The sequence below is a fragment of the Puma concolor genome, chromosome E2, assembly GCF_028749965.1.
Source record: "Puma concolor isolate L17-30 chromosome E2, mPumCon1.1.hap2, whole genome shotgun sequence".
In the NCBI taxonomy this organism is placed as follows: Eukaryota; Metazoa; Chordata; class Mammalia; order Carnivora; family Felidae; genus Puma; species Puma concolor.
Genome location: NC_141681.1, coordinates 24,496,433 through 24,512,903, shown reverse-complemented (window position 1 = coordinate 24,512,903; position 16,471 = coordinate 24,496,433). Strand labels below are relative to the sequence as shown.

General features: G+C 37.9%; 1 protein-coding gene across 4 annotated transcripts in view; it reads right to left on the bottom strand.

Annotated features, from left to right (window-relative positions):
- CDH8 (cadherin 8) overlaps positions 1-16,471 on the bottom strand; it is a 368,350-nt gene that overhangs the window by 148,694 nt on the left and 203,185 nt on the right. For all 4 annotated transcript variants that reach the window (XM_086689282.1, XM_086689284.1, XM_086689285.1 and 1 more), the window contains one exon: positions 15,228-15,481. In XM_086689282.1, the coding sequence (XP_086545408.1) occupies positions 15,228-15,481 (254 nt within the window). The remainder of the gene's footprint in view (positions 1-15,227; positions 15,482-16,471) is intronic.

Here is a 16,471-nt window from a genome sequence, read left to right as displayed (position 1 = left end):
TTAATTGTGCAGTGTGAAAAACCAGCTACACTGATTATATTAGCAATCAGATAAACTGATAAGAAGTTTCTTAAAAAAGTTATTCTGGACTATATTCTTTCACTATAATATTTAGGTTTTTTTTATTATTTTTTAAATGTTTGTTTATTTTTGAGAGAGAGAGAGAGAGAGAGAAAGAGTGTGAGCGGGTGAGGGGCAGAGAGAGGAAGACAGAGAATCTGAAGCAGGTTCCAGGCTCTGAGCTGTCAGCACAGAGCCTGACGCGGGGCTCGAACTCGCGTACTGCGAGATCATGACCTGAGCCAAAGTCGGACACTCAACCCACTGAGCTACCCAGGCGACCTGCCACTATAATATTTGTGAAACACGTGATGATTTTTCCAGGGAATGGCCCTCCTGTTCTTAACTTCTCTGCTAAGCCAATTTATATAACCAATACTCACTTTCTTCATCTAAAAATGAGAACAACATGATTGCCTTCTTTTAAAGATTAGGTGAATCTGAAATTAGATAACACATTCTAAATTTCCTCACACTTTTTGGGCCCCTGGGTGGCTCAGTTGGTTAAGCATATGACTGTGGCTCAGGTCATGATCTCACGGCTTGTGAGTTCCAGCCCCTCACGGGCTCTGTTCTGACGGCTCAAAGCCTGGAGCCTGCTTCAGATTCTGTATGTTCCCCTCCCTCCCTCCCTCTCTCCCCTTCCCCTACTCATTTTCTCTCTCTCTCTCTCTCTCTCTCTCTCTCTCTCTCTCTCTCAAAAATATATAAAAACATAAAAATTTTAAATTTCCTCACACTTTTTAAAAATGGTTTTACACTGAGTATTTATCATTATTTCTAGAATACACTCTGCCAAATATCTAGGTATTTTTAAGTAACAACAACAGAATATTTGAAAGATTCTGGTTTTTTGGTGTCCATATGGAGACAGACATAATGTTGTAGTATTTCGACTTACTGTTTTCACCTAAAGAGTGAAGCAGATCCACCCAACCCAATCAATCTCAGGTATCTTTTACTTTATTTAGGGTCAAGTATAGAAATCTCAGATTTCAATTCTGTCAGTTCATATGAGGTTCCATTTTTTGAGCATGCGTTTTGGTTTATAGTTTATCCCACTTATATCTTGGGAAAATAGCAGCCTAAAGCCATAGTCTCATGTGTAACTTTCTGTAGCTGCAGAACCAAAACACAAACAACAACAAAAAAGAGAATTACTTAAAGTAAATCTCAGGTAAATTTGATTCATGGTTAATTCTTCCATATTTACATAATGTCTTTGGAGAAATTCTAATTTTATCCCTGAGTCATCGAAATAATCATTCATAACTGAAAATTCTAAATATGATATTATAGCAAATATATGAAAAAAGTAGAATACATTTTTACACAATATGAAGGTATTAAATATAAGTTTTTATTTTTATGTTTTTTTAATTTCAGTAAAGTTTTAGTGGCTACTTCTTTTAGGGAAGAAGCTAAATGTTTGAATAGAGACTCTCCTCTTAGATGTACTGGTGTGACCTTTGCCTTGTTTACAATGAAAAGTAGCAAGCTCCGTAATGAAGTCACATCGCAGTAAGTCCAAATGTGCCTGGGAAAGGGGGAGGGGTGGCCAGAGATGACACTAAGAGGATATAGTATCTCTTTAAGGACAGGAAGAATGAGCAGGATTTTTCCAGGTGAAATATGTAAGGACAGCATCCTCAGCATAAAAAAAAAAATGCACACAGAAAATCTTGAGAGTTTGGATTTGTTTAGGAAACTATAAAATTAAAGGACTAGATTAGTGTGGGGAGAGCTCAGGTCTGACAGATGAGAATTCTGTCTTTTCTTTCCCATCCTTTCTTCCATCTTGGCCCTTACATGGCCTCGTTCTCATGTCACTGAGTCTATAGGTAAAGAAAGACAATGAAAGTAAATAAGTTTTTTCAAAACTTACAGTCATAGGTTCATGAAGAAAAAAAGAAAAGGGCTGAGATACATAAAATATTACAAAAATCTTCACATCAAAAGAAGAAGCAAATACGAAAAGTCTGAGTTAGGAATATTGTGCTTGAAGACCTTAACAGAGGATGGTGTGGTTGAAGTTCAAGACTCAACAGGGGAAGGGCCTCAGGGAATACATCATGAAAGACCTTGGAAACTGTATGAAGGATTTTTTTTTCACCTGTGGGAAATGGGAAGCCACTTGAAAAAATATAGAAGGAGAGTGATATGATCTAAAACACAGCTGAATTTCGTAGATCTTTTTGTGATGTAGAAATATGCTCTGAGCCATCCAATATGGTGACCCCTAGCTACATGTGGCTGTTTAGCCCGTGAAATCCTGCAAGTATAACTGAGGAATAGAAATGTGTATTTTATGAAGTTTAAAGTAATTCTATTCCAATTCAAAGATCCACATGTGACCAGTGGCTAACCTATTGGTCAACACACAGCTCTCAACTGAGTTAATGATCATTTTGGCAGCTGTGTAAATATCAAGGCATAAGAGACTGGCAAATGGGACTTTTGCAACTACTCACATTAGAGATGATGGTGCTTGAGCTTAGAAAGTAAAATAAACATAACATGGTAATTGTTTGGATGTGGGAACTAAAGGAGGTGGAAGAATATTGAAGAAATACCCTTATGAAAGGCTCACAGCCTTTTCCTCTTCTCAGGGGAAATCTAAAAGTGGAGAACATTCTTTAACTCTGTTAAATGTCTTCTGGGGGCTTCCAATCATGCCAATAATGACTTTTCTTTATATGAAAGGATACTGAAAGTTAATGAGGCTACATTAACAATAAAACAGAGATGGCGTGAAATTTAAAAAAAAAAAAAAGTACTCATTATGTATCAGTCTGGACCATAGGACCATACCCAGAATTAAGATTGAGTAATATATTTAATGTATTTATTGTGGTCTTCCTAATTTTCAGCTTCTCTGGTAACCCCGTGTATTAAATTCTTACTTAATCCTCTATATAAATGACTGGAGTAGCCCATATAAATTGTCCTGACTCTCAATGTCTATGGTTGTAAAATTAAGATAATACACATTCTTCCTCGGTCATAAAGTTACTGAGATAGTAAGTATAAAATCCTGACCATAGTATCTGACATTAAATGTCGGAAAGCTATAAGGATGATTATATATCTGTCCAATTTTGGTCAAAATCACTTACTGTACAAAAGAAAAAAGTATTTATTAAAAACATGCATACCCAAGAAATAATACAAATATATTTTAAATATTAACTATATTAAAGCAGGTGTTTTTAATGCATAAAATTGTATATATATTGGAATTTTAATTAGACATTTAGTAAATTCTGGATCATTTAATAAATGCTAAGGATTTATGCTAAATGATAGGTATTAATAGGTGGACAAGATGTGGCCTGTTAAATCTTAAGGGCTGGAAATGAATTTACATTGCAATAGCATGTTTACCTATGTGATATACAATAGTACTAATATAAGCACACTATTCCAGTGTCAGGCAGATGTAATTTGTCTAAGGGGAAAAATATTTTCCACTAAAAATACCCATCTTTAAGCACAATGCCTGCCCGCATTGTCTAACTTAATCTTGTACATTTAAGCAAGTGCAAAGCCCAATATCATGCATGTGATATTTAATACAGGTGATCTAGACAGGCTTCTTCTTTTTCCAGTGAGCATATCTCCCACACTTCACCATACTTTGGGGCCTGCTCCCTTTCCATATCTGCTCTGTCCTATTGTCTTCACAGGGACATTTAGATCTATTGCTGTCTTTCGCACCATTAAATATATTTTCCCTAACTCTGATCCTTCTTAAGGACTTTCCTAAATCTTATTTACTGTGAAGCTACACCTCTCAGCAGACTATCCCAAAACTTGATTTGAATCTAGAAGCCCATTTGGAAGGCACTTCAACTTGAACCACTCTGCTCCGCAGCAAGCTGGCTCCAGACACATAGAATAGAACCAATAAACTTTTGATAGATGGATGGAAATGACATTTCTCCATTTTTAACGTGTTCTCTTCTAAAATATGCAATATTATGTTTCCCTCTGCAACACTAAGTCAAATCTGATTGTCCTTTATCAAAAGCAAGGTTGTATAATACCTTGTGTCAAATCAGAATGTAGAAATATAAGGAAAACTAAAGGCTTGGTTGAAATGACTCCCATAAATATTTGAACATCAGATAAGCATGTCAATCTCCCTTTGTTGGGATGCAAAATAGAGGATTTATTTTGCTTTATGAGAGTAACAATATTAGATAACATTGCTCAGCCTACACAGGCGTCTTTGTTTCTCTCAGAATATAAACATTATTATCAAATTTGTTCCCTAGAGAAGACAAAGACTTCACCCATCAGAAAACAAAAACAAAAACAAAAAAACACAAACTTTTTAAACCCAAGATCAGCATTTTCCAATTTTTTTCCTGTCTCTAGATTCTTAAGCTATTTTTACCACTTAGATCACTCATATTTTATAAAATATTTTATAAATACATGCAGCTTCATAGTTTTGGATAACTATTGCCATACTACACCGATAACATTTCAGCTAACCAATCTGCCACTTTGGTGTTTGCATCTCAAAATGCAGAACAAACACACATTTGCCTAAAGGAAGACACTGTAGTGTGGTGGCAACATGGATTTGGGAGCTACATGGCTAGCAGTATGAATTTAGTCAAATTACTTCATGAATAAAGATGTTTAGTGCTCTTATCCACGGTTGACATGAAGATATGCTGTGCAGATATCCCTTCGAGGAAGGAAGCCTGGGCTGTGTGGGGAGGGGTCAGTAGACACCCTTCAGCTATCCACTCCTTAGAATCTGGATCCTTTGCAGAGAACCTACACTCCAGAGTTCATCTGGAGATGACACAAGCAGAGGGATGATGCATTTCTCTGATGGTTAACACTCATCCCAGAAAGACCCACTGGATTGGGTCTTTTGCCAGGACTGCAATGCCATTCGATTTCTCCCCTGCTTATCCTGCTTTTGTCTCGTTCCATTCACAGGTGCTGATCCCTAATGAACATCTTGTACTTCCAATGCATCTACTCCCAGGGAAAACAACTTGCAACAAGTTGTTTAATGGAAATAGGATACATGTCACTCATAGAGTTAACGTAATGAAGTGTGAATGAGATACATGTGAAGGGCACTATACTAATATGCTAAATAGTCACGAATAAAGATCCACAGATTATTTCCAGTATCACTTGGTGACTATCTAGTCTCATATTGGAGAATACATGTTAGAGTCTGTTAGCACACTACAGTAGCAAGTCTATTACAAGTTAATTTCTCTCTTTAGGGGATTTCATGCTTTTAGACAGAAAAATACTGCTGAAATCAAAGAATTTACCAAGACACTGAAATGAAGACACCAGTGTTTGGCTAAGGCAGTCACCAGTCACACTTCTAAAAACCCTATATTATACTTACTACTGAGGTCTGGAGAATGGAGGAAAAAAATCTATTTTTTTAATAAACTCATGTAAAAAACAAGTAAATTCCCCACTCCAAGCAGGTAAGCATCACACCATTTCTCAGGATGCCCTTTCACAGCTTGTATGGTAGTTATGGGGATCGGCTCCAAAGCTACACTAAACAAAACTAGTCATTTCTGGAAGAGTCAACATGAGAATACACTGCCATGGATCCCATGAGAACCAATGTCCCGAGGGCTCTCAGACAAAAATGGCCAAAGTCAACTCCTATCACATAGTCTAACATAAAGAATTTCTTTGGCTGCTACAGGTTTAAAAAAATTATATATATATACATACATGTATATGTATATATATATGTATGTATATATATAATTTTTTTACATGTGTATATATATACGTATATATATATATACATATATATATATATACACATGTATATATATATATATGTATATATATATATATATATGTATGTATTTTATCTTTAAGGACTTTCTGAGACAGAGTAAGATCCCAGAATTATACAGGAGCCAACTGTCCAAATTACTGATGAAAATCCAAACTGCTATCAGTCCAGGGTAGGGTTTGGCAAAAAAAAAAAAAAAAAAAAAAAAAAAAAAAAAAAAAAAAAAAAAAAAAAAAAAAATTCTGTAAAGTATTTTAGGCTCTGCTGGCCATACTATCTCTGTCACAGCTACTCAACTCTGCAGTCATAGGGCATAAAAGAATAAGGGTGGTTGTGTTCTAATAAAACTTCAAAAAAAAGGTGGTAGACCAGATTTAGCACACAGGTTATAGTTTATTGACTGCAGGCCTACGGTAATAGAGTAAAAGTATTCGCTAAAAGTCATGAGTCCTCCTTTAAGTAGGTCCTAAAGAAAAAAAAAAAGGGCAGCTCTTGGGAGGAGGGAGACTCATACAGTCATAAGAAAATAAACCGCCTGTTACACCCAGAAGGATAAGTATCATGAAACTCGCAATGCTCAGTGCATTAGAATCTAGAGCACAGACCAGTACAGGAGCTTCAGGGTCCTGTCTTCCATCATATGCTCTGGATATTCTGCAAAACTACACAAAGTTCAAAGACTGAATGTGTGCTGCTTACATTTTCTCCTTCTTAAAAAGTGCAATGCGCTTTGGCTAATTAACATACCTGTGGAATCCTAGTGCAAAGGAACTTGAGTTCAAATCAATGTGGCCACAATGTCTTTGATCCCGATAGTGTCCCTTAGGGCACAGTTAGGGAGATGCTGTTGTCAGAGAAAGGCAGTGTATGTCTATTTTTCAAGTTTAACAGGCATACAGGTACTTTTCTATTATAAAACATGTTTTGCTAAACACTGGTTTGCAGCCTCTATATGGAAAATTTATAGGAAGATGCAATTTTGAGCCAACTGCAAGTGAAGATGCTATTTAGAGCCACTTATAATGAAATAAACCCCTTAGTTATGAATCAGTTATTATATTTCGGTGAACTCCAACTGTTTCTTTCTCACTGCTTAATTTCATTCTAGCTTTTGTTATTATGCCTAAAGAAACCATTTTAACATTTTCTCGCATGCATTTTGAGTATCAAAAATTCCATCTACAAGTTTTCAGCTTTTTGCCTCTAATTGCTCCACTGGTTGCTCTAACTGCTTTAATAAATAATATTATCTGGTGCTGCTGGTCCCAGGATTCTAAGGTCTCTGCATCACATATTATTTATTACTCCTCTAAGGAGAAAAAAGGATTCCTTTTTTACCCAAAGCATTTCTTTACAGAGAGAGAGAGAGAGGATAAAAGAAAAAAAAAAAACATTCAAATTAATATAGGGTTTTCTACAGTGTGAGATATTTCCACTTTAGCATCATTGGATGTATATGGCTGTTTCTATTCAAATCCATTATGAAATGAGGACACTCCTTCCTTCATGTGACCCTAACATTCCAGAATCCACCCTTATTCATCATTTTTAGAAAACATGTATCTAATTAGATAAATGTGAAAGTTGGGTTTTTCATGGCTATTTAGCCAGCCTCCCTACTACAGAATAAGGTCCATGGGGCAGGGGCTCTGTCTTTACAGAAATCCCCTAGTAAAATAAATAAATTCTATATATGACACATATATATACACGTACGTATATGTATACAAAAATGTATATATAGTCTGAGTGTGACTGAATGGATAAATGACTATCTGACTAAATGAAAATATGACTTAATAGATGAATTAAGTAGTATTAGTTGAATTAGCAAGTATAGTGAGATTTGTTATGGAACAATGATTTGGAAGGGTTGGTATTTTTGATTTGGGACACAATCAAGCTTTTATCTGGCTAAGAGTGTGCAGGAATGAAATGGCCAAATTTTAATTATTTTAAGAAAACGCGGTCCTTGCACTAGATCCTTGCACACAGGTGGTTAGAATGCAAAGACGTGCAGCCTCTATGGAAAACAGTATGGGAGTTTTAAAAAATAATTTAAATAGAATTACCATATGATCCAGCAATCTTACTTCTGGGCATTTGTCCAAAACAATTGAAACCAGGATCTTAAAAGATATTAGTATCCTATGTTCACTGTAGCACTCTTTATAATAACCAAGATATAGAAACAACCTAAATGACCATCAACAGATGAATGAATAAAGAAAACATGGTATGTTGATAGAACGGAGTAATATTCAGCCTTAAAAAAGGAAATTGTGTGGGGGTGCCTGGGTGGCTCAGTCGGTTGGGCATCCGACTTTGGCTCGGGTCATCATCTCACCATTCGTGGGTTCAAGCCCCACATCGGGCTCTGTGCTGACCGCTCAGAGCCTGGAGCCAGCTTCGGATTCTGTGTCTCCCTCTCTGTCTCTGCCCCTCCTCCCTCGAGCACTCTCTCACTCCCTCTCTCTGTCTCTCTCAAGAATAAATAAACATTGAAAACAAGAAAGGAAATTGTGTAATATGCCATGTCATAGGTGAACATGGAGGCCATTATGCTAAGTGAAATAAGCTAATGACAGAAACATTAAGTACCGCATGATTCCACTTATGGGAGACAATCCGAAATAGTCAAATTCATAGAAGCATCAAATGGTGGTTGCCAGGGGCTGGCGGAAGGGGGAAATGGGGAGCCTCTAATTAATGGATATAAACTTTCAGTTACACAGGATGAATAAATTCTAGAGATAAGCTCTACAATACTGTACTTACAGTTAACAATACTGTATTGTGCACTTAAAAATCAGTTAAAAGACAGAAATCATGTAAAGTGTTCTTATCACCAAAAAAAATAATAGTAATAATAATAAATAAAAACAAACAAACAAAAAATAGGTCCTTCCCTAAAATGGAAGTTATTGCAAGACTGAGGAGTCAATCAGTACACAGTCTACTCTCCAAATTAATGCCAGGTTCTCTACTGAATGAAATATTTCCACTTTTGCATCACTGGGCATCAGGATTGTAAGGAGTGTTTTCAGGAAAAGAGCTCATTAACAGCAAGCTGGATAACGACAGTGAATTATAAAAATGCCCAAGTACAAGTAGGAACTAAAAATGTAATCTCTTGTGTTGAGTGGGCACTTACTTTCAGGAGAGGACTTGTGACAACAGAGCACTGTGCCTACCATGATCAGGTGTCCGTCTACTCTGCCTGCTGAATGGCCATTATCCCTACTTCTAATTTAAGCAGTTCATGTAGTCTTACCCAATGTGAAGGCTCTGAAAGAAACAGGAAGCAACTACTAACAACCCCAGACACATGTCATCTCAACACAGTGGTAACATCAAATACACACTTCTCATAAATGTATTTAAAGGGAAAAACGAACCATAGAGGCTTTACATGAAGGCACTGACTTAGAATTTCACACCTACCCGGTGCTAAGAATTTTTACCTTACATAAACAGTTTACTGCACACAACAGCATTTCAGAGTGTCTGTCACTAAGTATGGACTCAGTAAATATGAGATGTCATCAGCCTACTCCTCATGAAAGATGCCAGAAGCATGCGCAGACATAGTAGTCAATGGTAAGAATAAATTTAGGTTTAAATCCTGGCCCTGCAATCCCTAACACACACACAGGGAACTTTTTCAGAGACTCAGCTTCCTTCTCCATAAAACTAGAATCACACCGATGACTTTATAGCAACTTTTGTGAGAATTAAAGTGAATTGGTACATAATAGTAACTTACACCATGTTTCATTTATGTTATTGTTAGAACATCATTTCTTCTTTTACCTCCATCATCACGATTGTGTTTACAGCCAACAGTAACAAAACTCATACAAAGGGGTAGGGCTAAGGAGCAAAGAGCATTCACCCATGCTCTGATTAATGCCACAGACGTGGTCTATCTTCCTTCCTTGTTGGTATGCATCCTGAATGGAATGAGGCCATTTAGAGAATGCACAGTTTATTATTTCAATTAAAATTGGTCCTGCTTGGCTGTTCCAGCAGGCAGAGACATGGGTGAAGTCATAGAGATCTCAGGGATAGAGTGAGGCAGAGGGACAGAGGATAGGCACTGCGTTGTCAGGAAAACCCAGGTATGCTTCATGGTTCCACTATAGTATTTGTGTGATACTCAGCAATTGAGGCTTTTTATCTGCAGTTTCCTCATCAGTTTGCGATGATGAGAATATATGTTCTATCACAGAGGTGTTAGGGAATGAAATGAGTATACTTAGCACATCCTTGTCACATATTAAGCACTCACCAGTAACAATACTCACTGCAGTAGCAGGGCGTTTTACACTAACTGAGGTTAGACTATTTAGCAGCTAACTGTTAAAGGAAAAACAGGTAATTCTGCACAGTGAAGCAACCATTTGTAGAGGAAACTCTGCTTACATAAGTACCCGAGTTAAAAAAAAATGTTTATTCTTGAGAGAGAGAGAGAGAGAGAGAGCAGGCACACATGGGGGACAGGGGAAGACAGAAAGGGAGACAGAGGATCTGAAGCAAGCTCTGTGTGTTAGTGCAGACCCCAGTGAGGGTCTCCAACTCACTAACCATGAGACCATGACATGAGCTGAAGTCAGACGCTGAACCGACTGAGCCACCCAAGAGCGCAAATACTGGATTTTTAATTTGTGTTTAGGACATGAAATTCATGGTGGCTTTATTAACTGGCAATGCTAGTAGCTACTATATTTTTTAAATTTAATAACTTAATTATTTCAGTTACCCTGTGAGGGACATGATATTAACCCAAAATACATATGAGGAAACTGAGTCTAAGAGAATTCCAGAGACCAGCTGCTGGAGGAAGTAGCAATGATAGGATTGCTCAAAATGTAAGCTCAAAATGTATCACCTTTTTAAATATAAATAATTTACCCGACTTCATTCAATATTACTCAGAGACATTTAGTATTGAAAAGAATAGCAAGTATTTAATTAATGTTCCTGGCAGGGACAAGGTAAGACCCTCCATGCCACTGTCTACTTTCCCCTGAAAGGGCATAGACAAAGATACAGATATGAATGTAGTTACAGACACAGGTTTAGGTACTGGTGCAGCCACTCTGGAAAACAGTATGGATGTTCCTCAAAAAATTAAAACTAGTGGGGCACCTGTGTGGCTCAGTTGGTTAAGCATCTGACTTTGGCCTTGGCCATGATCTGGCCGTTCCCAAGTTCAAGCCCCATGTCAGGCTCTGTGCTGACAGCTCAGAGCCTGGAGCCTGCTTCAGATTCTGTGTCTCCTTCTCTCCCTCTGCCCCTCCTCTGCTCATGTTCTGTCTCTCTTAAAAATAAACTCTAAAAAAAATTAAAACTAGAACTACTCTATGACCCAGCAACTGCACTACTAGGTATTTATCCAAAGAATAAAAAAAAATGCTGATTTGAAGGGGCACATGCACCCCAATGTTTATAGCAGCACTGTTGACAATAGCCAAAGTATGGAAAGAGCCCAAATAGACTGATTAATGGATAAAGAAGATGTGGTATATACATTGAATGGAATTGTACTCAAAGATCAAAGATCAAGAACATTGCCATTTGCAACAATGTGGATGGAACTAGAGTATATTATGCTAAGAAAAATAAGTCAGTGAGAGAAACACAAATATCATGATTGAATTCATATGTGGAAGTTAAAAAACACAACAGATGAAGATAGACGAAGGGAAACAAAAATAAGATAAAAATATAGAGGGAGACAAACCACAGAGACTCTTAAATACAGAGAACTTGAGGGTTGTTGGTAGGGTGTTGGGTCAGGGGATGGGCTAAATGGGCAATGGGCATTAAGGAGGGCACTTGCTGGGATGAGCACTGGGTGTTACATGTATGCGATGAAACACTAAATTCTATTCCTGAAATCATTATTAAACTATATGTTAACTAATTTGGATTTAAATTAAAAAAATAAATTAAAAAAAAGTACAGATTTAGGTATAAGAATTTTAAAATACATGATATTTCCAACTTGATGATGTGCTCTAGAAAGAAGTTGAGTCTTAGGGGAAGTTGACCAACCAATAAACAACTGAGTTTTTAAACACAGCAAATGCCATAAAAAGGCCTCTTTCTTACTGCATGTCAAAGTAAACATTCCTCTAAAAGATGGGTACCTTCTTGTCAGCATATAAAATACAACAGTTCTAAAGAGACAATAATGCATAGCTATTTGTCACTCAGTAATTCCCTGAATATCTATGTCCTCTAGTTCTGTTTAAAAAGGTTAAATGGGTCTAAATCTGTCTGCTAGACTCAGAAGGAACCATGCATTGCTCTGGCTAGTCAGAAAATTTAATTTTCTACTCAAATTAACCAATTGTGCAAAGAGAGAGGAGAGCTGCTCTCCATAACGCAATGAAATGGGCGGGGGGGGGGGGGGGGTAGGGGAACAAGTACAGAAAAGCAGAAGTGCTGAAAAATGCAGTTGATGACTCTTACGTTCCCATCCCATGCATCCAATCCACCTCCATGCACACTGAGGGGGGCTTGCCTTCTGAATCACTCATCAAAGCCCTGTTGTAAAATGCTTTGAAACAGTATTCTCCCCTTCTTTGGGTGGTACCATAGATGCCAAGGAATAAGCGCTTGCCTGAAATCTATCAGAGGCACAGATGTCAGTGTCATCAGGTGGTATCTTATCTGTCCATCTCTCCAGGTAACATGTTAGCTTGCCTGAAAACAAAACACTTCTAAACCAGACAGTTGTTGCTAACCAGCTTCAAGCTTCCTCTACACCTGCCTTTCAAAGCAGTGGTAATAATAAAAATAACAACAGCAATAACAGTAACAGTTAACTACAGTGATAATCATCATTTGATTCCCTGGGAACCAGGAGTTGGTATCAGTAAATCTCCACGTTTGCATCAGTATATGGATAGATAACAGAATGTGCAAAATTATGTGGGCAACCATAAACATGGATTTTTAATCAGTTCTGCCAATTTGAGGTTCCTGTCACTGTGGCATGAATAGTTCTTCAGACCTTCTCCTAGCCGATTAAGAGCATATCTCTGCATTGGAAGTGTGTTCCCACTGCCACTATGGATTCCATGTTTGGGGTTTATATGTGATTGCCCCAATATCTGAAACCCCCTTGTCTGTAAGGGCCCCTGACTTGGCATACTCCTGAGCCCTTGTATATTCCTTGCTAAAAAGCTTAGAAATCATGTAAAATCAAGGGTTAAAACGGGCCCCATCATTCAGTTCTCCCTTCATTCCGTGTCATGCTTGGAGATGTGAGGCAAGAGGAAACTGCTCCTTTCTGTGTTCTTTTGGAGGGAAAGTAGTAAAAACATGAAACAGGACAGAATATTTAACAAATATGGCCAGTATTTATATATTGGCATCGCAATACAGAGCCATTTCATAACTTCAATATGTAGTCAGAAAATGAATGACCATGCACATTTATTTCTCGGGATACATTTTTCCCTTGTTTTCAACACTTGGCCCGTTGAGAGATACAATTCTCTTAGGCAACTATGGACATCCTGTATGGCTATAGCTTGTTGAACTTCTTCAGAACTGAAAATGGACACCTGACCATTTTTCAAATCCCCAGGTGGGATTTTATCTTCTCAGAGATTGGGCTCTTTTGAGGGAATTTTCTTTTTTTTTTTGTATCCTTTTGGGAAACCCTCTTCATTATCCTGAGTTTTGAAGTGGCTTGTATTAAAACCAGCTTTTCTGGATCTGAAAAGAATTATTTTTTGCCCAAACTATTTGGGGCACCGACTATTCTGTGAGTTTCACTTGTAGCCTCACAGTTTCAGTGCCCTTGTGAGCAATGGAAATTTAATACATAAAAAAAAGTGAACAGATAAAACTTGCAGAAAGCTCACTTATCCAGAGTTTCTGTGATTAAACTAGTTGAACATATATCCATTCAATGAGATGGGATGAAGTGACCTCTAACTCCCAGATTAAGAGGACAATTCTTTAAGACTGTATTCCTCCCTCTCCCCACCTCTCCCTCTCTCCCTGCTTGTCTCTCCCTCCCCCTCTATTTCTCTCTCTCTCTTCCAACAAGCTTTCTAAGACAATATCTGAAATCTATACTCAAGCACATCATTAGGCAGTTTACATGTTATAGATTTTCAGTGCTCATGTTATGTAGCTTCAGCACCTGTAGTGTCATGTAGATGAATGGCAAAAGAGAAAAGATGTACACAGTTCAACAACAATAACAAAAAAAAATGGAATTGAGCCTCATTTCTAAAAAAAGCAGAAAAACTTTACTAAAGAATTGTTTCATCTCGGGGCACCTGGGTGGCTCAGTTGGTTAAACTCTTCAGCTCAGGTCATGATCTCACGGTTTGTAGGTTCGAGCCCCACGTCGGGCTCTGTGCTGACAGCTCAGAGCCTGGAGCCTACTTCCGATGCTGTGTCTCCCTTTCTCTCTGCTCCTCCCTCACTCATGGTCTCTCTGTCTGTCTCTATCTCTCTCTCCCTCTCGCTCTCTCTTCCAAAAATAAATAAACATTAAAAAACAAATGAATTGTTTCATCTCGGGAAAAAATTCTGAGCAGGGAAAATATAAACAAAAGATTTTTTTTTTGTTTAATGGCAAAGAAAGATTTTGTCTAAAAGGGGCCGATCCAGATATGCTGACCTATCAGAAATGCCCATGAAGTGATAAGAAGATAATTTGAAAGCCAAACACTAATGACACAAATAAGATAAGGGCCTCTTAATGAACTGAATGAGGCAGTGGTCTCATGTCTCTCAAGTTCTTATATATACAGTTCACTGTAACTGTCAGAAGAGAAAGAAGACAAACCAGCAATACTTGCCGAATACTAGAAAAAAAAATGCAATTTTGTATTTTCACTGAGTTCTCTGAAAGCTGCAATGGCTTCATTCATCTTGATATTCCTGGCTCTGGGTATTGCATGTAGCTCTTAGTAGGTGTGTGTGAACATGTGTGCCTGGGCACGTACGTGCACACACACATGCAGACATTGTGCTGACCAAAATCCCTCAGCCACGTGAGCTAATTACCAAAGGCAGCCACAAAGAATGTACACATAATTGCATTCTGTACTGATGTGCTTGTCCTTTGATGTAGCCCCGATGCCTTTTAAAAAGGAAATACCTGGGGCGCCTGGGTGGCTCAGTCGGTTAAGCATCCGACTTCCGCTCAGGTCATGATCTCACCCCTTGTGAGTCCGAGCCCTGCATCGGGCTCTGTGCTGACAGCTCAGATGCTGGATCCTGCTTCGGATTCTGTGTCTCCCTCTCTCTCTCTCTGTCCCTCCCCAGCTCACACCCTTTCTCTCTTTGTCTCAAAAATAAACATTAAAAAAAATTATAAAAGGAATACCTTATAGGACTAGAGGTGATATCAGGGTCACGAGCAGTCACTTGCCCAATCACGGAGTTTAGAGCAGCATTTTCATGAACTTCGAGGAGGTAAGTAGGTGAAGAGAAGACAGGAGGCTCGTCAGCATCCTCAACAACAATTTTGACTGTCGCCGTGTCTTTAAAGGGCCCCCTGCCGCTGAAACGTGGGTCAATATGGACATTGGCTGCCTCTACCTTCAGCGTATAGGATTTTTTGGTCTCAAAGTCCAGAGGCTGTTAAGAAATGACAAAGATGAATGTTTCCCGCTAATGACCACAGCAGCAAGAACAAATGAGTATAATGCTGATGGATGATAGTTATGTGCATTTAAGCCCATTTGCGAGCCTTAATGGGATCACTCTCCATTCCCTCAGATTCAACCTGTAAATTTTACAGGCATTTATTGATATCTGTTTATTATACAAGCTCAGTGAATCTAATCTCCTATTGTTTTGTTTTGTTTTGCTCATTTCACTTGGAATTCACAAAATATTCACAGTCATGAATTGTGCCATCAAAATTTCACTTCAGAGTCATAATAAAATTTTACTAGTGGTGGCACGACCTGAATACCAATCAGCCAGTTAATCGGGCCTCTGCTGGTAGGAGATAAGGCAGCATCGAACACAATCTCTATCTGGGAAGAATATTTTATCATTTCTGCAACAGTGTGTGAAATGTAAAGAACTAGAAATAATCATTGTTTAGTCCAAGGAGACATTATAAAGCATAATTTAGCACTAATCCCAACAAAGAGTGTTTTCTGATTTCGCTTCTAAAATCACCGCTGCTCTACTGATCATGTGGCTAAAATGAGGTTTATTATTTTTTAGGGTATTCTTAGAAGGTCTCTATTATAAGTTCTGGGCTCTGAAGCAGGTGGGCATATAAAGAAATATGTATGCAGATACATATTTATCAGGGTTTATATTTAGAAGAAGGAAGGGCGAGAGCAGTATATATATAGATAACTAGGTCTGGCTGTGCCTCCACCAACCACTTAAAAGCAATTTGAAATTACCTCACTGCTCCATTACTGACAATACTTCTGACATATTAATATCTCATTCCTTAAAAGCCCCTACGACTTCAGCTAATGACCTAGGTGAAGAGAGTTAGGTAAAATATTTAGTTCCCCTAAATACTCAGAAGCCAATCTGTGTCAGATTCCTTACATTGCAATTCTTGTCAACTCGTAATATTTCAGATTTCATGAATAAACG